This window comes from Budorcas taxicolor, chromosome 22, assembly GCF_023091745.1.
Source record: "Budorcas taxicolor isolate Tak-1 chromosome 22, Takin1.1, whole genome shotgun sequence".
NCBI classification, from domain to species: domain Eukaryota; kingdom Metazoa; phylum Chordata; class Mammalia; order Artiodactyla; family Bovidae; genus Budorcas; species Budorcas taxicolor.
The window spans coordinates 50358208-50382125 of NC_068931.1; the positions used below are offsets into that span (position 1 = coordinate 50358208).

A 23918-nucleotide genomic window follows, 5' to 3' on the forward strand; every position below is an offset into this window, starting at 1 on the left:
AACAAGAAAGGGAGGCATGGAGGTAAGTCAGGACTATTAACTGTGTGGATCATTCATCATCACAGGAAGTGGGTCATTCAGATTTGTCAGTCTACGAAAGGAGCAGTTTAATTTGAAAGAAGAAAATTTCCTGGCATATAATTATGGAAACTCAGAGAATAAAAGAACAATTTATCCATGAGTTAAAAGAGACATACTATATTTTAAAATAGCAAAAGACTAAGGAAAAATAGGTTGGTGCTTATGCAACTATGGCGGAAGCTTAGTAGGACATGCCCTTCGCATGGGATGGATGTTTCGGGGCACCACTGGGTGGGTGGACAGGATCTCCTGGATCTTGGCCTGGAAGTTCTTCTCTGCTGCTATCCCCGCTTCAAACTCTCGGCGCTCCTCTTCCTTTTCTGCTTCCCGGGCCTGCTGCTGGGAGCATATCTGCATCTGAAGTTGCTTCCTGTACTCCTGAGCTAAACTGCAGCGTCTAACATGTTAGAAATATCAAAGTATATAAAATTATCAAAGTAAGTGTTTGGATTTATATAGGGCATTACAATTAAAATGTGATTTTCGAAGTCAAGTAAAGTTACCATTAAAATCAGGGTGAGTGGGGAAGAAAGATGAAAAATTCAATACTGTGTTTATCTCACAATAATAACTATGACAGTCTTAGAACAAATGATTGATTTTAGTGAGGGAATGTCTCTTTCCCATTCAAAAGATTTACTGAGAGCCCTTGGCCTCTCTGCATCCCCCCCACCCCTGCACTCCCCTCCAAGAAGAAGTGACACCTATCGGTAAAATGGAACAGGCTGCTCTGCCTGTTTCTTTTCTGCTTTCTATCAAAAGGTGGCATGTTCTCCTTGCAGCGGGGCTTCTAGTGGTTTGGTACTGCTGGCGACTGGATTGGTAAGTCCACCTCATTCTGTTTAGTATTAACTAGATGATTTCCTCTATATGTTAGCTACATTTAAAATTTTATAGTGATTTTTTTCCCTTGTGGTAAAAGACACGTAATTTACCATCTTAACCATTTCTAAGTGAACAGCTCAGTTGTGTTAAGTATATTCACAGTATTGTGAAACAGATCTCCAGGACTTTTTCATCTTGCAGATCTGAAACTTTATACCTATTAAACAACTCTTTCCAAAAAAACACAACTCTTTCCTTGACCCTTCCCCCGGCCTTCGGTAACCACCATTCTACTTGTTATCTTTAAGAATTTGACTACTCTGGGTACCTGAGGTAAGTAAAATCATACAGCATTTGTCTTTTTGTGACCAGCTGATTTCACTTTGCATGCCCTCAAGGCTCACTCATGCTGTAGCATCTGAGAGGATTCCCTCCCTTTTTAAAGTCTGAATCATATTTCACTGCATGTACCTACTACACTTAATTTATCCATTCATCTGTTAATGGACATCTGGGCTATTTCCACCTCTTGGCTATTATGAATAGTGGTGCTATGAACATGAATATGCAAACAACTCTTTAAGGTCCTGCTTTCATTTATTTTGGATAGATACCCAGAAGTGAGACTGCTAGATCATATGGTGGTTCTAGTTTTAATTTTTTTGAGGAAATTTCATATTGCTTTCCACAGCAGTTTTATCATTTTATAATCTGTAAACCATATTATTACCAAATTTTATCAGAAATAAAGATTACAGCATGCCTATGCCTCTGCGGCAGATTCTATTTTCAGAGATGGCCACAGTGCTATCCTGCCTACCGTACACTCTTTGCAGCGTGAACCTCTACCCCTCTACCAGGAAACAGAGCGTTTCTCCATTCCATTGAAGGCAGATGGGCCCTGTGCGACGGAAGTGGTGTTAAACCAGCCCTAAGCGTAGTCCTTAATGGCCTGGCAGCTTCCTCATTCTGTCTCTTGGAATGCTTGCTATTGGTACTCTTCCTCTCAGAACAAGACACCAGTCCATGAGAAGCCGAAGATGCATGGAGAGGGCACGTGTAGGCGTTCTGGCTAATACCAAATGAGATCTCCAAGCACAGTCAGCACACACTACCAGCTGTAAGGATAGGTATCTTAAGTGTCCATTCTAGCTGAGCCTTCAGATGAATGTAGCCCCAACCAGAACTGGCTTGAACCACATGAGATCCCAAGCAAGAACCACCCAGCTGAGCCTTATCAATAACAGAAGCATGAGACATCATCAAAACTCGCTTTAAACCACAAATTTTGGGGTGTTTTGTTACACACCAATAGGTAATTGTAGTAATCATAATACTTTCTGCTCACTCCTTTTTTTTTCTTAGTTGATTCAGAAGTTGGGTAGGGAAGAGAGCTGCTATTAAGTTCACCTCACATCTCCAACAAAAGGCTTTTCAAACGTGAGAAGGAATGACCTTCAGAGCAGAACAAGGAGCAGGAGGCCAGATGCTAGTGCCCGAAGAATTGATGCTTTTAAACTGTGGTGTTGGAGAACACTCTTGAGAGTCCCTTGGACTGCAAGGAGATCAACCAGTCCATTCTAAAGGAGATCAGTCCTGGGTGTTCTTGGGAAGGAGTGATGCTAAAGCTGAAACTCCAGTACTTTGGCCACCTCATGCAAAGAGTTGACTCATTGGAAAAGACTGATGCTGGGAGGGATTGGGGGCAGGAGGAGAAGGGGAGGACAGAGGATGAGATGGCTGGATGGCATCACCGACTTGATGGACGTGAGTTTGAGTGAACTCCGGGAGTTGGTGATGGACAGAGAGGCCTGGCGTGCTGCGATTCATGGGGTCGCAAAGAGTCAGACACGACTGAGCGACTGAACTGAATTAGGTCACATTATATTTCAGGATTTATTTCATGAGGAAAAAAAAATCTTATTACAATTTAGGGTTGGTGCCTATTTTACAAAAATTGTGTCTAATATATTTTAAGATGTTTGTCCAGTTTAACACTTAATGTCTGTAATCAGAATCTACATAATGGCAATAGAGTTGAATTTTACTAAAATGGTTGGTGCTTATTTTTTTTTTCTTTTGAACTAGGTGTTTATTTTTTATATGAAATTTTATAAACTGAATTGAGCTTTTGGGACAGATGGTCTACAGGTTGCGTTGGCCAAAAGATTCATTTGTTTTTTTCCCTTCAGATGGCTCTAGTAGCACTTAGTTTTCTCTAACTTCATTCAAAACAATTTTGTTAGATTGCATTGTGATGGTTGTCATATCAGTGTGCATTAAAAACAAGTTATCAAGTTCAGTGAATTTTTGTATAGCCATTTTAATATTGAAGATGGAAGAAAAAAAGCAATATTTTTGGCATATTATGTTTACTTCAAGAAAGGTAAAAACACAACTGAAATGCAAAAAAAGATTTGTGCAGTGTATGAAGAAGGTGCTGCGATTGATAGAATGCATCAAAAGTGGTTTGTTAAGTTTTGTGCTGGAGATTTCTCTCTAGATGATGCTCTACAGTCAGGCAGACAAGTTGAAGTTGACAGCAACAAACCGAGACATTGAGAACAATCAATGTTATACCAGTGTTACACCAATCAACATTACACCACGAGATAGCCAACATGCTCCAAATATCCAAATCAAGTGCTGAAAATCATTTGCACCAGCTTGGCTATATTAATCACTTTGATGTTTTGCTTAACATAAGTTAAGCAAAAAAAAAAAAAAAAAAACCCTCTTTGACTGTATTGCTGTATGTGATTCTTTACTTTAATGTACAAAAGCATTCTGTTTTTAAAACAAATTGTGACAGGTGATGAAAAGTGTTCCATACAATATTATGAAATGGAACAGATCATGGGGCAAGCAAAATGAACCACCACCAACACCAAAGGCTGGTCTTCATCCAAAGAAAGATGATGTTGTGTATGTGGTGGGATTGGAAGGGAGTCCTGTGAGTTCCTCTTGGAAAACCAAATTAATTCCCACAAGTACTACTCCCAGTTAGACTAACTGAAAGCAGCACTCGACAAAAAGTACCTGGAATTATGTGTTTTCTGTTGAAAACACATAATCTTCCATCAGGATAATACAAGACTGCATGTTTCTTTGATGACCAGGCAACAATGGCTACACCTTGGCTGGGAAGTTCTGATTCATCCACCATATTCACCAGACACTGTACCTTCAGATTTCTATTTATTTCAGTCTCTACAAAATTCTCTTAGTGTAAAAGATTTCAATTCCCTGGAAGACCGTAAAAGTCACCTGGAACAGTTCTTTGCTCAAAAAGATAAAAAGTTTTGGGAAGATGGAATTATGAAGTTGCCAAAAAAATGGCAGAAGGTAGTGGAACAAAACAGTGGATATGTAGTTTAATAAAGTTCTTAGTGAAAATTAAAAATGTGTCTTTTATTTTTACTTTAAAACTAAAGGAACTTTTTGGCCGACCCCAAAATACTGATGTAAAATAATATTAATAATACATGAATTATGGCACATTGTCCTTTATGCTGAAAATCTCCCTTTTTAGGTAGTTAATAATTATGAAGAAAACAAAACCATACCTTGTAAAATTCTCCCTCTCTTCACAGTTAAGCTCTCTAAGACCTTCATTTATACGTTCCTGTTCCATAGTACGTTCTTCCTGTTCTTTTGCTTTCCGTTGCACTAAGAAAGACAAAAGTAATTTTTGCTAAATGACTTTTTTCATAAAAGACTTGCCAGCATCATCTGGGCATCAATGCCATATTGTCTTTAGAAAGGCAGAGCTTAGAATCACTGGATTGGATCTTAGTTCAATAAGGTAGAAATAGTCATCCCCATTGGGGTTTGCCAGGTGGCATAGTGGTAAAGAACCTGTCTGCCAATGAAGGAGACACAAGAGACATGGGTTCAATCTCTGGGAAGATCCCCAGGAGTAGGAAAGGGCAACCCACTCCAGTATTCTTGCCTGGAAAATTCCATGGACGGAGGAGCCTAGCAGGACACAGTCCATGGGGTGCAAAGAGTCAGACACGACTGAGTGGCTGAGCACACACAGCCATCTCCATTAAGGAGGGAAGAGGCCTTAGGCTCCTATGCGCTATAATCTACAGAGCTTTTCTCTTAATCATTTGCTACTGAAGTCTATGAACAGCCTTTTGCATAGCGGATTACCACTGTGAGAATACTTCTTACCTTTCTCTTCTTGAGGACAAACAGTTCTGTTACCATTCATGTTAATAGGAGAGTTTCTATGTTACAAAAAAAAAAAACTACTGGAAAAGCAGTATATAAGGCTTTTATAAACTAAATAAGAAAAACCTAACCAATCCAGTAGAAAAAGACTGACAAAGAAAACAGAGTTCACAAAGGAATAAATAAATAAATAAACCAGGCAATATACATCTGAAATGCATTTATCTTTGGCCTCCAAATCCATTTACAGGAATTTATCTTAATTATATATGGGCCAAAAAACCTATGTACAGAGATAGTAACCCACAATGCTACAACAGCAAGAAAAATTTCAAAACAACTTGAAGGTGCATTGGTTGTGTTTAGGTAAAATAAATTATGGTCCATTTTTATAATGGCTTTCTAGCCAGCATTACAGATTTTAAAACTGAAGAAAATTGACCTGGAAAAATGTTATGATAAGTGGGAAATGCAGGCTGTAAAACAATATATACAACAAGATACTAATTTGTGAGAGGAAATTATATACATAGTAAAAATACTGGAAGGAAATGCAGGAAGCTGTAAACAATAGCTATTCCTGGGTGGTGAATTATGGTTGATTTTTACTTCCTTGTTTATGCTGCTGCTGCTGCTGCTACGTCTCCTCAGTCGTGTCTGACTCTGTGCGACCCCATAGACGGCAGCCCACCAGGCTCCCCCATCCATGGGATTTTCCAGGCAAGAGTACTGGAGTGGGTTGCCATTGTCTATAAGTGGTTTCAAATACTTAATATTTTCATGTTTTCTCAATGTATGCCAAAACATTTATCATGGTGGAATACAGAAATCTTTTCAGTGTAGAAGCTTTCTTCTCATTTCTTAAAACTCAATCTAACACTAGCTTAACAATTTTCAACTGATGTTATAATTCCTGGAGTGGAGAATTAATCAATGGAACCAAGATGAGCTTTCTCTTACAAAGACAACTAGTGTCAAGTCCAGTGGTATCCTACTAGTAAATGTGTCCATCTGGACAAAGAATGGTGGAAATCTTCTCAGTGATTATTTCCTTTTGTGAGCAAGCACTGTCTGAGGGAATTCAATGGTGTCCTAAGACAGAGATGTGAGCAAGAAATGATGAGAATCCCAGAAAGAAAATTATTTTATGAATAAGAGAAAGAAGGTTTATCATGAATAGGGGAACAGAGGGGGCCTCTCAAGAAATGTGACATTTGAGCTGGGCTTGAAGCATGTCCAGGATTTTCTCAAGATCAAAAGCATCATAGGGAGAGAAAACTACCCAAGCCAAAGGTATGCAGGTTGCAGGTGTATGGAGACACTTGCCGAAAGATATTTAAGTATTTAATTAGGTAAGGTCCACAAAGCAGGGATCTTGCCTTAATCCCTTCTACATGCCTCATGGTATTTCATACATGTGATGTGATGATGTGAAGTAGCTCAGTCGTGTCCAACTCTTTGTGACCCCATGGACTATAGCCTAACAGGCTCCTCCACCCATGGGATTTTCCAGGCAAGAATACTGGAGTGGGTTGCCATTTCCTTCTCCAAGAGATCTTCCCGATCCAGGGATAAAACCTGGGTCTCCCACATTGTAGGCAGGCACTTTACCAGGGAAGTCACTATTTCATACATAGTATCTATTTAATAAATACTGAGGTTGCTACTTAAATTGAATTAGGCCCAAGTATAATATAACTGTAATTCATTTCCTTACACTTTTCTTGAACTTGAAGTTTTCTTGTACACATGACTTCATTCAGAAGTTGTTTTCTTGCCTCCTTTTCAAGTCTCAGCTCTTTGTCCTTCTCAGCAAACTTCTTTTCCTTCTCTTTCTCTAACATTCTATCCAATTCTTTCTCCTGAGCTTTTTCTTCCTCATGTCGCTGTGCCAAGTACTGATAATATATCTTCTGTTCTCTTCTCATATCCTCCTACATAAAATAAAAATTACCTCATGTTATTAAAACTTTTAGGTTTGATAATACTAGGGAGCATAAGTTTTAAAATCTTTTAGAACCATAATTCCTTAGAATTACATACCAAAACATTGACAGATGATGTATTATTTTTAGGGTTTACTTTTTAAGTATTCAATTAATGTATTTACTTAAAAGTAAACCCTAAAAATAATACATCATCTCGGGAAGATCTCCTGGAGAAGGAAATGGCAATCCACTCCAGTATTCTTGCCTGGAAAATCCCATGGAAGGAAGAGCCTGATAGGCTACCGTCCATGGGGTCGCAAAGAGTAGGACACGACTGAGCAACTTCACTTTCCCTTTCTAAAAATATTCAAGATGACTGTGGGGAATGGGTGGGAGGAATAGATAAAACAGGAATGGCCATTGGCTACTGGTTGTTGAAGCTAGGTAATGGAACCATGGGGATTCATTGTACTACTTTTGCATCTGTTTGAAATATTTTATAACACATTTTGAATAGTTCAAATAGTAATAATGCAAACACTTTCTCAAAGCGTTCCTCAAAGAAGTTCTCAAATAATTTTCAGTTATACAACTTTATTTTCATTTGTTTAAATTTAGGTAAATAAAGTGTTAGCATGACAAACAAAATATGTCACTATTATTATAGCACTGTCTCTGACTAGAAAATGATACATCAGCAAATCTCAGTCTTAGCTACACTTTGGAATCACTTAGGGAGCTTTAAAAAGTACTAAGGGCTAAGTCTCACACCTAGGGATTTCTTTCCAATGGATAGCTTTTAAGTTCCCTAGGTGAGTTGAATGTGCAGCTCAGGCCCCAGACTGGCTTTATAATACAGTCATTTTCAGGTGGCTTCTGTCTTTCATGGTAGTATACTTGTGTTATTCCATCCAAACTCTGATATGATCTCTTTTGAGAATATCATAGATCTGAGGTAGAACTCTCAGAACCTAGCAAGGTCTGAGAGTGTAGCTGCACCCTCAGAATGGCTTGTATACATAGCTTCATACTTTTGGGAATAATTTAACAAAAAGTACAAACCTTATACTCTGAAAACTAAGAAGTATTGCTGAAAAAAATTAAAGAAGACCTAAATAAATGGAAAGACATCCTATGTTCATGGGTCAGAAGACAATATTGTTAAAATGGCAACTGTTCCCAAACTGGTCTATAAATTCAAAATATTTCCTATAGAAATGCCAATTTATTTCTTTGCAGAAATCAACAAACCGATCCTAAATTCATATGGAAATACAAGCGAGCCAGAACAGCCAAAACAACTTGAAAAAGAAGAACAAAGTTGGAAAATTCACATTTCCTGATTTCAAACTTACTACAAAGCTATAGTCATTGAGACATATAGATTAATGAAATAGAACTGAGAGTCCAAAATAAATTCTCACGTTTATTGTCAATTGATTTTTGACAAGAGTTCCAAGACAATTCAATAGAGGAAAAATTCTCTCTTCAACAAATGGTGCTGGGAAAATTGGATATCTACATGCCAAAGAATGAAGTTGGGCCTCTACCTCATACCACATACAAAAGTTAACTCAAAATGGATCAAAGGCCTAAATGTAAGAGCTAAAACTATAAGACTTTAAGAAGAAAACATAGGACATCTTCAAGACCTTGGGTGTAAGAAAAGTGTTTCATTAGATAGGACACCAAAAGCATAAGCAACAACAGGAAATACAGATAAATTTTACTTCATCAAAATTTAAAACTTTTGTACTTCAAGGGACACCCACAGAATGAGAAAAATATTTACAGATGACTTATGTGATAAGTCACTCCATTATCCTTGCCTGGAAAATCCCATGGACAGAGGAGCCTGGTGGGCTGCAGTCCACGGGGTCGCAAAGAGTTGGGCACAACTGAGTGATTAACACTAACACTATGTGATAAAGGATTTGTATCTAGGACACTTAAAGAACTCCTACAACTCAATAATAAAAAGACAACCCAATCGAAAACTAGGCAAATAACTTGAAGACTTCTTAAGACTTCAGCAACCTTTAGATAGATTAGTCCAAGGAAGATATACAGATGGCCAACACGCACAGAAAAAGAGGCTCAACATCATTAGTCATTAGAGAAATGCAAATGAAAACCACAGTGACATACCACTTCAGACAAACTAGGATGGTGAAAGTAAAAAAGACACACAACAAATGTTAACAAGTATGTGGAAAAATCAGAACTCTTGTAAGTGTTCAGTTCAGTTCAGTTCAGTTCAGTTGCTCAGTCGTGTCCGACTCTTTGCGACCCCATGAATCGCAGCATGCCAGGCCTCCCTGTCCATCACCAACTCCCGGAGTTCACTCAGACTCACGTCCATCGAGTCCATGATGCCATCCAGCCATCTCATCCTCTGTCATCCCCTTCTCCTCCTGCTCCCAATCCCTCCCAGCATCAGAGTCTTCTCCAATGAGTCAACTCTTTGCATGAGGTGGCCAAAGTACTGGAGTTTCAGCTTTAGCATCATTCCTTCCAAAGAAATCCCAGGGCTGATCTCCTGCAGAATGGACTGGTTGGATCTCCTTGCAGTCCAAGGGACTCTCAAGAGTCTTCTCCAACACCACAGTTCAAAGCATCAATTCTTCGGCACTCAGCCTTCTTCACAGTCCAACTCTCACATCCATACATGACCACAGGAAAAACCATAGCCTTGACTAGACAGACCTTAGTCGGCAAAGTAATGTCTCTGCTTTTGAATATGCTATCTAGGTTGGTCATAACTTTCCTTCCAAGGAGTAAGCGTCTTTTAATTTCATGGCTGCAGTCACCATCTGCAGTGATTTTGGAGCCCCAAAAAATGAAGTCTGACACTGTTTCCACTGTTTCCCCATCTATTTCCCATGAAGTGATGGGACCGGATGCCATGATCTTCGTTTTCTGAATGTTGAGCTTTAAGCCAACTTTTTTATTCTCCTCTTTCACTTTCATCAAGAGGCTTTTGAGTTTCTCCTCACTTTCTGCCATAAGCGTGGTGTTATCTGCATATCTGAGGTTATTGATATTTCTCCCAGCAATCTTGATTCCAGCTTGTGTTTCTTCCAGTTCAGCGTTTCTCATGATGTACTCTGCATAGAAGTTAAATAAGCAGGGTGACAATATACAGCCTTGATGTACTCCTTTTCCTATTTGGAACCAGTCTGTTGCTCCATGTCCCAGTTCGAACTGTTGCTTCCTGGCCTCCATACAGATTTCTCAAGAGGCAGATTAGGTGGTCTGGTATTCCCATCTCTTTCAGGATTTTCCACAGTTTATTGTGATCCACACAGTCAAAGGCTTTGGCATAGTCAATAAAGCAGAAATAGATGTTTTTCTGGAACTCTCTTGCTTTTTCCATGACCCAGTGGATGTTGGCAATTTGATCTCTGGTTCCTCTGCCTTTTCTAAAACCAGCTTGAATATCAGGAAGTTCACGGTTCACGTATTGCTGAAGCCTGGTTTGAAGAATTTTGAGCATTACTTTACTAGCGTGTGAGACGAGTGCAATTGTGCGGTAGTTTGAGGATTCTTTGGCATTGCCTTTCTTTGGGATTGGAATGAAAACTGACCTTTTCCAGTCCTGTGGCCACTGCTGAGTTTTCCGAATTTGCTGGGGTTCCCTAGTGGCTCAGAGGGTAAAGCGTCTGCATGCAATGTCTGGGAGACCTGGGTTCGATCCCCAGGTAGGGAAGTTCCCCCGGCGAAGGAAATGGCAACCCACTCCAGTATGCCCCGTGAGGGTGGGGGGTGCCAGTCTGTCGTCCCCAGTGGTGCCGCGGGACCTCCCCTGTGCGGGGAGGGCCTCTGGCGGTGAGATCCCGCGGTGGGTCCTGGCGGCCGACTCGCGTCCCCTCCCCCGGGTCGCTTTGAGCCGCTCCCCTCGCGGTGGCGCGCGCCCTCCCCACCTCCGCCGCCGGTTCCATGGCGCTGGCCTCGCGTGGCCGCACCCCGTCGGTGCCCCTCTCCGTCTGTCCGTCCGCCTCAGTCCGCTCTCCGTCTGCTGCTCCCCGGGGTGTGTCTCGATTCCCGGGCGCGCCGCGGCCCCGATCCGTTGCCCGTTTCGCCGCCGCCGTCGCGTGCTGGACGAGGCGGGCAACCGTGATCCCCGCCGCGCCCCCGCTCCGGTGCGCTCGCCCGAGCACGGGTCGGGTCCCCGGTCTTGCCCCCCGCGGGCCGGTCGCCGTGTCCTCGCCGCCCGGCATCCCCCGCCCCACTCTGGGGCGGGTGGACGGACGGACGCCGAGGGCGCGCGTCGGCCGTCCTCGGCTGTGGCCTGGGCCGGGGTCCCCCGCCCCGGGTGCCGGGGCCGCCGCCGGGGCGGGCGGGGCGGAGGGGGTTGGTGGGAGGAGGGTATGAGAATGTAAAACAGTGAAGCCACTTTGGAAAACAATTTATAGATTATTCACAGGCTTAAACATAGAGTCAGTAATTCTACTCCTTGGTATACGCACAAGAGAAACAAAAATGTATGTACAAAGAAATTCACATATGAATGCTCATATTAACATTATTCAAAATAGCAACAATGTAGACACAAATCAAATGTCAATGAAGGACAAACATATAAACAAAATATGATATATCCATACAATGAGATATTATTCAGTCATATAGTCTGCTGCTGCTACTGCTGCTAAGTCGCTTCAGTCGTGTCTGACTCTGTGCGACCCCATAGACGGCAGTCCACCAGGCTCCCCCATCCCTGGGATTCTCTAGGCAAGAATACTGGAGTGGGTTGCCATTTCCTTCTCCAATGCATGAAAGTGAAAAGTCAAAGTGAAGTTGCTCAGCGGAGTCCGACTCTTAGCAACGCCGTGGACTGCAGCCTACCAGGCTCCTCCATCTATGGGATTTTCCAGGTACTGGAGTAGGGTGCCATTGCCTTCTCCAACTCATATAGTCTACAACATGGATAAACCTTAAAAACATTATGGATGTGAGAGTTGGACTATAAAGAAAGCTGAACACTGAAGAATTGATGCTTTTCAACTGTGGTGTTGGAGAAGACTCTTGAGAGTCTCTTGGACAGCAAAGAGATCAAACCAGTCAATCCTAAAGGAAATAAGTCCTGAATATTCACTGGAAGGACTGAAGCTGAAGCTGAAACTCCAATACTTTGGCCACTTGATGCAAAGAACTGACTCGTTAGAAAAGACCCTGATGCTGGGAAAGATTGAAGGCAAGAAACCTGGTGTGCTGTAGTCCACAGGGCTGCAAAGAGTCAGACATGACTGAGCAACTGAACTGAACTGAAGTGAAAGAACCCAGTCAAAAGATCCCATAATATATAATTTCATTCATATGAAAGTCCAGAATAAGAAATCAATAGAAACAGGAAGGCTATTAGTAGTTGCTCTGGTCTAGGGGTGAAGAGGAAGAGGGAAAGTGGGATAACAAAAAACGTTCTAAAATCAACTGTGGTGATGGTGGCACTAAAATCCATTGAAATGTATATTTTAGATGGATGAATTGTATGTTTTATGAATGATACCTTAATGAAGCTGTTAAGTAAAATAAGATGATCCAATTGAGAACAAAAAGCTGAACAACAAAAATAGTAAGAAAGAAAGGAACAGAGGAAGGGAGGAAGGAAAAGAAAGAGAGAAATAAACAATTCAATTAGAAAACTGGGCAAAAGATGTCAGAAGATATTTCACTGAAGAGGATACAAGCAAGCATATTAAAAGTTGGTCAACATCATTAGCTATTATTGAAATGCAAATTGAAAACAAAATGAGGCTGGTTGGAAGGTCAAGTGTGGACAATTCTGAGTTAAAAACTCTAAGGGGACCCAGTGGCCCAGGGGGACCCCACAACTTTTGTGAATATTACCTTCTGGAGTTCTACCAGTTTCTCACAGTAAATATCTGAGAAAAATCCCTTCATGTGTATGGCAAGCGGAGGGGAAAATGTACTATTCTGAAATACACTACAGCATTCTATTCTTAATGAGGTTTGCCCTCAGGGGAAAGTATTTAACCAAAGATTAACCCGCTGGGGTTTTATCAGAGCTTCACTCATCTGAGGGATCAAGCCTGGGCAACCTCTAGTCTTCCATGCAGGAAAAGTGAAATACCATAATCAAGGTTTCCAGTGACTAGTAGCAGTAGTAGTAGTAGTGAAAGTCACTCAGTTGTGTCTGACTCTTGCAACCCCATGGACTGTAGCCCGCCAGGCTCCTCTGTCCATGGAATTCTCCAGGCAAGAATGCTGGAGTGGGTTGCCATTTCCTTCTCCAGTCCAGTGACTAGGAAGAGTCCAAACCCAAAGGTACCATCCTAAAGTTACAGAAAGAGAATACCTTCCCCTGTTTACTGGGATTCTTAATGCTTGCTGCTGTTGCTGCTAAGTCGCTTCAGTCGTGTCCGACTCTGCGACCCCATAGACGGCAGCCCACCAGGCTCTACCGCCCCTGGGATACTCCAGGCAAGAACACTGGAGTGGGTTGCCATTTCCTTCTCCAATGCATGAAAGTGAAAAGTGAAATTGAAGTCGCTCAGTCTGCTGAGCTTACCCTCTACTGCGGTTATTACTACAAAGACTCAAAGCCAGTGGGAAATACTAGATGAGGCCTGACTCCCTCTCTGTAAGACAGGTTTTGTCCAATGAATCTATCACTTCTTTGAATAGAGCAACCCAGATGACCTAGATTTCATCTCCAGTCTTGAAGAGGCTCCAATTGACCCCCAATACAGATAATTCTTCCTACAGAGAATCCCCTCAAAGTACAAGGCCATGCTTTTCCACGTTTTGGGGATTCAACCCAGCAGAGGTTCAATAAAGCCACTGAGGCCTTACTGTTAAAATAGAAATGGCACCTTCAGAAAAGGACTAAATCTGATGTCAAGGGTCTTTCCAAACTACAGGAAAATGTAATTTTCCCCCACGCCCAGCCCTTTGCTCACTGACAGCAAGGTGCAGCTAGTGGCACACTCATGCCAGTCCCTCTAGCAGCTTGGGGAACCCCTTACAACCAATTTCCTGCCACAGAAAGGGAGTTGATGTTCTTTACCATTGGAAGCACCACCATTGTAAACACAGGCCATGGTGCATCCCTAGTATAGGACAGCTCTCGTGGCTCAGCTCAGTTGGCAGAGTTAGGGGCAGTGTACCTGGATCTATAACAGGCCATAAAAATGAGACTCATAAGGGCACACATTTTTACTCACATCCAGGAGGTAGCCAAAGGATTCGCAGTCTAGTCTGGGCAATGGCAAAAGGATAATTTCACGATTCTGGGAAAGTATATACGGGGCACCTCCACTTGGAAAGAAATAGCCAACTCATGCATGTCAGTTATGATCACTCAGGTCAATACACACACATACGCACAACAGCAAACACCAGAAGCTTATAGTAACATGACAGACTCATCCAAATTACATCCCTGGACACAAAGTATCAAGAACAACCCTGGACATAACTGTTCCTCAGTGCCATACCCGCTAACAGAGTGGACCCATATTATATAAGGCCACAGGGGAATGACAGCACTTACTGACTGGCATACAGGTGTAGCATGCCCTTTACCCCAGCTCTAACCAAAGTGGCGGTAGATAATTGCTTCCTTTGTCCCCCCAAAATGTCTGGAAATATCCTTGGTGGAGACTTATGCCCTGGATGACAGACTAATCCAGATGGCATCTCGATTTTATCAGGCTGCTGTTGCCCTTCACAAGATCTAATAGGTATGCACCACCATCATCCATACCTTCACCGAAGGCCTGCTGGCTACTTTGCATTATGTAATCTCCTTCTTAATCAAGTATGTGCTCATCCCCTTTGACACACCAATGTAGATTCAGATCCAAGTACCCATCTCACCTCCCAGGTTGTTCTGTCATGGGTTCTAGCATATGGAATCTTGTGGAATTCTACTTGGGTTCAGCCTCAAGAGGTTAGACTCACAAAAAGGCACAATGGCCTCAGTTCAGTTCAGTTCAGTCACTCAGTCGTGCCCGACTCTCTTTGACCCCATGAACTGCAGCACGCTAGGCCTTCCTGTCCATCACCAATTCCTGGAGTTTACCCAAACTCATGTCCATTGAGTCGGTGATGCCATCTAACCATCTCATCCTCTGTTGTCCCCTTCTCCTCCTGCCTTCAATCTTTCCCAACATCAGGGTCTTTTCAAATGAGTCAGCTCTTCGCATCAGTGGCCACAATGGCCTAATCAAAGACATATTCCTCAAGCTTTTATACAGTTATATATTGTGCCCCAAACAGACAGAAATTTGGCCCCAGGCTGTGCTGCTGCTGCTGCTGCTAAGTCGCTTCAGTCGTGTCCGACTCTGTGTGAACCCATAGATGGCAGCCTACCATGTTCCCCCGTCCCTGGGATTCTCCAGGCAAGAACACTGGAGTGGGTTGCCATTTCCTTCTCCACTGCGTGAAAGTGAAGTCGCTCAGTCGTGTCCGACTCTTCGCGACCCCACGGACTGTAGCCCACCAGGCTCCTCCATCCATGGGATTTACCAAGCAAGAGTACTGGAGCGGGGTGCCATTGCCTTCTCCGATACGTACTTACCAGTCATCTCCAAAGACTTCCCTGTTAGTACTGAAAGCAAACCCCCACTCCTTTGACGTTAGAGAGGATGGCATTCACATCCACTCAGATGAGAACTCCCTTTACCATTTTGATTATTCAGTGTCTCTCTGTCTTCCACATGCTGGTGGTCCAGTCAAGGGTGGGTTGTGCATGCAATATGATTGAAAGCCTGAGAGGACAAACTCCCACCAAATTGCTTAGAATCATTTTACAGATTTTATTGACCCAGAAGATAACTAGGGCCACTGGCTATGCCTCACTATTCAGGTTATAAAAGACTAGTTAATTAAAAACTCATCACAAGTTTTGCGAGAGATTGAAATTATAGCTCCAGGACCCCCTAGCTGAACTGTGTGGATCTCAGAGTGTGGAAAAGTGGCCCTCAACCTAGTGGTCGCCAACCACATTAGGATGTGAAATCCAAAAAGGACCCTGGGATCTAGCTGCCTCTATCAGCAGGTGTGGGTTGGGCCCCTACCTGACATTAGATGAAGAGATAAATGACCTCTTGCTCCAAAGCAACTATCTCCTACCTTTGGCGAGTATCCCAATTGCTGGTCCAAAGAAGACCCCTTTGCATGGACATAAAAATATTTTAGTCTGTTTGTGTCTCTAGGTCTGAAGAGGGTCTCTTGTAGGCAGCAATGAGTCTTGTTTTTATATACATTCAGCCAGTCTGTGTCTTTTGGTTGGACCATTTAATCTATTTACATTTAAGGTGATTATCAATATATGTGTTTCTACTGCCATTTTCTTAATTGTTCTGGCTTTGTTTTTGTAGGTCTTTATTCCCTTCATCTTTTGTTCTCTTCTCTTCTGTTTCCTGCATTGAGAATCCCTTCAGAATTTGAGGTAAAACTGGTTTGGTGGTGCTGAATTCTCTTAGCTCTTGTGTAGTCTGTAAAGTTTTTTATTTCTCTGTCAGATCTGAATAAGAGCCTTGCTGGGTAGAGTATTCTTCGTTGTAGGTTTATCCCTTTTATTACTTTAAATATATCATGCCACTCCCTTCTGGCCTGTAGAGTCTCTGCTGAAAAAACAGCTGACAACCTTATGGGAATTCCCTTGCATGTTATTTGTTGCTTTCCTCTTGTTGTTTTTAATATTTTTTTCTTTGTGTTTGACTTTTGTTAGTTTGATTAATACGTGTCTTGGCATATTCCTCCTTGGGGGTTTATTCTGTATGGGACTCTCTGACCTTCCCGGACTTGGGTTACTATTTCATTTCCCATGTTAAGGAAGTTTTCGACTGTAATCTCTTCAAATATTTTCTCAGGCCCTTCCTCTTTCATCTCTTTCACTTCTTCTGAGATCCCTGTAATGTCAATGTTGGTGCATTTAATGTTGTTCCAGGGGTCTCTGAGACTGTCCTCATTTCTTTTCATTCTTTTTTCTTTATTCTGCTCCAGGGCAGTGCTTTCCACCATTCTGTCTTCCAGCTCACTTACCTGTTCTTCTGCGTCGGTTATTCTGCTATTGATTCCTTCCAGAGTGTTTTTCATTTCAGTTATTCTATTGTTCATCTCTGTTTGTTCTATAGTTCTTCTAGGTCTTTGTTAAACACCTCTTGCATCTTCTTAATCTGTGCCTCCATTCTTTTTCCAAAATCTTGGATCATCTTTACTATCACTATTCTGAATTCTTTTTCAAGTAGATTGCCTATCTCCTCTTCATTTAATTGTTCTTACAGATTTTTATCTTACTCCTTCATCTGCAGCAGATTTCTCTGTCGTCTAATTTTGTCTAACTGACTGCTTGTGGCCTCCTTTCTGCAAGCTGCAGGATTGTAGTTCCTCTTACTTCTGGTGTCTGCCACTTGGTGGGTGAGATGGTTACTGAGCAGGGTCTCCCCTTCGCCCTGTGGTTGTCACTGCCCTGTCAGGCACATGATCTGCTCGTAGTTGTTGAGACAGAGGCCCTGAGATCTGTTTCTTAGCTGTGTTTCTTATCTGCAGTGCAAGGTCGGTGGGCTTGGAGCACTCCGCTGGGAGAGGGGCCTCTGAGGATTCCTGCTCTCGGGCTGTACACCTGGGAGTGTGCTCTGTTGTGTCGCTTTTCACACACTTGCAGGCTCAGAAAGTACACTGTTGTTGGCACTGTTCTCTCTTCCACCTTAACCGTGGCTATGCTGACAAATGGCCCTGATGACTCTCAGGTCATTTTCACTAGGCCACTGGTGCAGATCTGCTGAGGTCATGTCCCAGGACTGCAGTAGTCACGTACCTGGACCCATTCAAGGGTCCCTAGGACCTATGGGGCTGGAGGAGGCTATGGCAGGGGTGGCGCTTAGGCCCACTGGGGCCAGGGCAGCCAGAGGAGGCTTTGATGGGGGCAGCGCTTGGCCCTACAGGGGCCTGCTTGGCCTGAGGAGGCTTTGGCTTTGGATCAGGCAAGCACCCCTCTTAATGCCCACAGAGGCCAAGGAGAGGACAAAAATTAAGATCAGAAATGAAAGCATGGACATCACTGTATTTACAAACCCCAGGGTCATTAAAAAGGATAAGAAATACTATGAACAACTCTATGCCTACAATTTGATATCCAAAAGAAAATGAACCAATTCTTTGAAAGATACAATCTGCCAAAATTCACACAAGAAGAAAAGGACAATCTGAATAGGCCTATATCTATTATTAAAAAGCTGAATTAATAATTAATAACTTTCTGAAACAGAAAACACTGGTCCCTGATGAGTTCACTGGTGAATTCTACCTAACATTTAAGGAAGGAATTATACCAAATCTCTACAACCTCTTTCACAATGGAAGCAGAAGGAATATTTCCTAACTCATCCAATGAAGCCAGAATTACCCTAATACCAAAAGTGAAAAAAGACATTATGAAAAAAGAAAACTATACACTTGTCCTTCTCATGAACATAGATGCAAAAATTCTCAACAAAATATTAGTAAATTGAATCCAACAATGTATAAAAAGAATTATATAACATGACCAAGTAAGATTTATCCTAGATAGCAAGGCTGGTCCAATATTCAAAAATCAATTAATGTAATCCATCACATCAACAAGCTAAAGAAGAAAAACCATATGATCATATCAATAAATACAGGAAAAACATTTGACAGAATCCAACACCCATTCATCTTAAAAAATTATATATTTGATCTTTATCCTCGTTTCTGGCAGAGCTCCTAAAATCCTTAGAATTTCCTATGTAATGAAACCAATAAAGTTGTCTTTTGTTATGTTACTGAGGTGACTTCTGGATCACACCTAAGTTTGCCAGGAGAATCAACTGCGTGGTTATTGCACTGAAACTTTCAGTCCCACTTCCCTGATCTCTGGGCCGAGAAGGTTTGGAGAGTCAATCACCCACCCAATGGCAATGACTTAATCAATCACGTCTATGTAATGAAGCCTACATGAAAACCCAAAGGAGAGGGTTCAGAAAGCTTCAGGTTGGGGAACAAGGATGATTTCACCAGGCCATGCCCCAAACTCCGTGAGGACGGAAGCTCCTTTGTTCAGGACCTCCTCATCTTATATATCTCTTCATCTGGCTGTTTATTTGTATCCTTTAATATCTTTTGTAATAAACTGGTAATCTAGTGAGAAAACTGATTTCCTGAGTTCTGTCAGGTGTTCTAGCCAATTAATCGAACACAAAGAGGGGTCTGTGGGAACTTCTGATTTACAGCCAGTCTGTCAGGGAGGAACTTGGATTTGTAGTTGGCATCCTGAGTTGGAGGGTGATCACCTGAACTTTCAGTTTGTAGCCAGGTGGTCAGAAGCACAGGTAGCTATCTAGGCTCAAAACCGGCATCTGAGGTGGGGGGCAGTTTTATAGAACTGCTCCCTGTACTGTGGAATTGGATGCTACCTCCAGGTTGACAGCACCAGAACTGAGCTGAGTTATAGGACACCCTATGGATGTGAGAGTTGGACCATAAAGAAGGCTGAGCACCGAAGAACTGATGCTTTTGAACTGTGGAGACGATTCTTGAGAGTCCCTTGGAGAGCAAGGAGATCAAACCAGTCAATCCTAAAGGAAATCAACCCTGAATATTCATTGGAAGGGCAGATGCTGATGCCTTTGGCCTCCTGATGTGAAGAACTGACTCATTAGAAAAGACCCTGATGCTGGGAAAGATTGAAGGAGGGAGGAGAAGGGGACGACAGAGGATGAGATGGTTAGATGGCAATACCTACTCAATGGACATGAGTTTTAGTAAACTCTGGGAGCTGGTGAAGGACAGGGAAGCCTGATGTGCTGCAGTCCATGGGGTTGCAAAGGGTCGGACACAACTGAGTGACTGAACTGATAGGATACCCAGCTCTTGTCTGAGTATTGCCTGAAGTCAACTCCACACACTGGAACTGGGTTTGGAACCCTTAATGGTCCATATCACATGACATCAGGGAAATTAAAATTAAACAGCAATGAGACACCAATACACACCTACTGGAGCAGCCCAAGTCTAGAAAACTGACAACACCAAATACTGATCAGCACGCTGAGCAACAGGAGCTCTCATTCATTACTGGTGGGGATGCAAAACAGTATAGACCATTAGGAAGACAGTTTGGTAATTATAAAACTACACATCTCTTACTACATGCTTCAGCAAATATGCTCATGTTATTTACCCAAATGAGTTGAAAACTTATGTGCACACAAAAATCTGCATAAGAATGTAAATAGCAACTTTTCATGTGCTGTGCTGTGCTAAGTCACTCAGTCGTGTCCAGTTCTTTGCAACTCCATGAACTACAGCCTGCCAGGCTCCTCTGTCCATGGAATTCTCCAGGAAAGAATACTGGAATGGGTTGCCATCCAGAGGATCTTCCTGACCCAGGGATCGAACCTGCATCTCTTAAGTCTCTTGCATTGGTAGGGGGATTCTTTATCACTAGCGCTACCTGGGAAGCCCAACTTTATTCATAATCACCAAAACAATCAAGGATGTCCTTCAGAAGGTAAATGGATAAATATACTGTAGTACATTCCTACAATGGAATATATTCAGTGATAGAAGAGCTATGAAGCTATGAAAAGATATGGAGGGAACTTAGAAGTATATTAGTTAGTGAAAGAAAATATGAAAAACCTATAAACTATGTAATTCCAAAGGTATGACCATCTGGAAAAGGCAAAACTCGAGACAGCAAAAATATCAGGTTTCTGAGGGTTTGGGGTAGAAAGAGGGAAGAACATGGGGAACACGGAGGATTTTTAGGCTGCTGAAATTACTCTGTATGATACTCTCGTGGTAGATACACATCATCACACATTTGCCCAAACCTATAGATATACAACACCAAAGAGCAGACCTACTATAAACTATGAACTTTAGGTGATCATGATGTGTAGGCTCATTGACTGTAACAAATGTACCACTCTGGTGGAGAATGTTGTGAATGGGGAAGGCTATGCATGTGTTGGGGCAGGAGCATATGGGAAATTTCTGTACCTTTTGCTCACTTTTGCTGTGAACCTAAAACTTCCCTGAAAAGTAAAGTCAACTAAAACAAAACAAAACAAATCGTAATATCTTTAGGAAAAATACAACACCCTAAAGAGTTCAATATAAATTTCAGAGGAACAGCTAAATAAATATTGGAATGATTTTCTCTACTCTCTTTGCTGTCAAAACTATACATCCTTCAAAGTCTAGCTTGAACGCCCGTTCTTCAGTGAAGTCTTCCCCAGTTTCTGGACATACTTAGTCACTCTACTCCCTGTGACACCATCCTGCTATCACAGTACTAACACCATGCTATAGAGTAGGAGTTCTCAAAATAGACTGAGCATCAGAATCACCTGAGAGAGCTTGTTAAAACACAGGCTTCTTATCCCTGCCATAGACCTGAATATGGGGATTCTGATTCTGGAGCCGATGAATTTCTGACATCCTTCTAGATGACACTGATGCTGTGGTTCATGGACCACACTTACAAAAGCAGTGTTACGGTTTATTCTACCCGTGGCTGGCTCCCATAAGACTGACCCAAGGAACCTCTCCAGCACATAAAAGGCATTGAGTAAGCATCTTACTTTTTTTTGCTTCTTTTTATCGGTCTCATCCTGTAAATTTTGAAGGGCATTTTGCATGAGCTTCATGTTCAAATCCTGCTCTTCTCTGTATTCCTGCTGCATACGCTCCATCTTCTCTTGGAGGGCTTTTTGCAAAGCAACCCTTATTTCCTGTTTTGTCTTCTGTTTCTTTAGCTTATCCTGTTCATTCTCAAGTTTCACCTGTGCATTTTCATTTTCCTAAGGCAGAACAATAATGAAGATAACGCATCAGTACAGTTGGACAAAACAAAAAAGTTAATGCATTTCATTTAAGAGGTGAGAATAAAGAGTTTCTTGGAAAGCATACACTCCTGGGTGTAAAGGGACTATGAGACATAAAACTTGACTTTTCATTGCTGAATCAACAATAAGGCTTTGTGAAATTGCTGTGTGTGATTATAAAGTAATAAATAGTGTGGAGTTCAAAATGCAGAAAAGTATAACGATAAATCACTTTTATTCTTAGTAACCATTCACCTACTACCATTCTCAACATTTTGGCGTGTTGACCTTCCCGACTTTAGTCTTCCATGCATATCTGCATATCTAGATTTGGATACATTATTAACCAGCAATTAGAGTCTAAGAATGGAAATGTGCACATCAGTCAAATATACAAAAGTAAATTAAGCATTTTTTTCTTTAAAAGTACTTCCCATTCCTCTCATTTTCTTATCTATCTGACCCTCCTGGCTGGCTTACCTGCGTGACTAATCAAGCAGTTTTAACTGGGACACCAACACTGCTGGGTGTTGGGAGTTTGGTAGAAAATCTGGGTATGGCATAAAGTGAGGCATTAATCCTCCCACCAAAGGCATTTGAACTCTCCTGGAAGGATAAGTCCTTTCCCAGCTGGGACAGGAGATGACACAGTTATAGTGAGGAGAGATACAAGTCCCAGCTGACTTGATCTGAGACTCACAACAGCCTTGAATATCACGATTTTTGGCTCTCCATTAATGCCATGAGCAGTAAATCCACACTGAATTGTGAGAGTCAAGTGAGGTAATATAAGTGAAAATGCTCTGCAGTATTTAAGGCAAAACAGTGGACATCAAACATAAAAGCCAGTGGTATAGCAGGCCACATTTTTTAAAAAGTAAGATTGACTACAGGAAGCAGCAATCATCCAATTCAAACTATAAAACAGGCAGAGATGGAAATAGGAGAGAATTGTTCAAGACTAAGAAACCTACAAGTAGTTTACTATGTCTTGGTTTCCCCAGGTTAGTTCTGATTTTACACTGTTATGCTGAGGCACTGAATTAACTACACCCCCTTTCAATCTCAAACATGCCCAGATTTTAATGATAAACAGTCACTCTTTCAAAAAGACTTATGACAGGACAGCAATGTTTGGATTCCAATTTAAACATCAAATAACTTAGACAATAGTGGAAATCTGATACTGATTTTCGATAATAATGAATTATTACTAATTTTTTTAGGTTTGAAAGTGTATAAGAAAAGTCCTTAATTATATTGTTGTTGAGATGCATACTCAATAACAAGAATGTATTTAAAGGGGAAATGACATGTGTGGGGCAAATTGTAAGTCAAAAATGGAAGGGGGTAGAATATAGGAAATCAATATATCAAAATATAACAGCTGTTGAAACTGGGAGATTGGTACACAAGGGCTCATGGGACTCTCCACTTCTGTGCATTTGAAAATGTTCATATTATTACTATTTAATATAACAGCATTGTTATAACACATGTTATTATTATAACATTTAAAGGGTGAAATTTATATAACATATAAATTACAAAATAATAGTGTTAAAGAACCTATCAGTGGCTGCTAGGGGTTAGGGTTGAGGATAGTGATTTTCTTCTAGAAAATTTATATTTTGAGGCTAAACAAGAGAATTTAAACATAAAATTCTCTCTGCCAGTTAGGGCCTCCTCCCTCCCTCTTTACAGTGCAATATGCATCTTCATTACACATTAACCAGACCTCCTCAAAGATGAGAATGCCTTCTTCACAATAAAGATAAATTTTTATTTCCTTTCTTCTGACACTAGTAATGGAACTTCTTAGATTAGTATTCTTTCCGAATTCTGTAAGGGGCCATGGTGACTTACTGCTTGCTTTGTATGTGCTTATCTAGACTATTTATATTTGATGAACTTTATGTAAAATACCAGTGTGTCATTTTGATGTATGACCCTTTGACTTGAAAAGGTATATGAATCTGGCTTCAACCACTAACAGGCAGAGCAATTCTCAGAGCTTCTGAGAGTCTGTCTCCCATATTATAATCCTTGGTTTGGCTTGAATAAAATTCTCCTTTTCTTC

General features: G+C 41.5%; 1 protein-coding gene across 1 annotated transcript in view; it reads right to left on the reverse strand.

The window, feature by feature from the left end:
* Window positions 1–234: 234 nt before the first annotated feature.
* MBD1 (methyl-CpG binding domain protein 1) overlaps window positions 235–23918 on the reverse strand; it is a 59437-nt gene continuing 35753 nt past the window's right edge. The window contains exons 21-24 of the mRNA XM_052660410.1: window positions 21596–21814; window positions 6803–7019; window positions 4473–4575; window positions 235–478 (exon numbers count right to left, since the gene is read on the reverse strand). Of these exons, the coding sequence (XP_052516370.1) occupies window positions 250–478; window positions 4473–4575; window positions 6803–7019; window positions 21596–21814 (768 nt within the window). The 3' untranslated portion in view covers window positions 235–249. The remainder of the gene's footprint in view (window positions 479–4472; window positions 4576–6802; window positions 7020–21595; window positions 21815–23918) is intronic.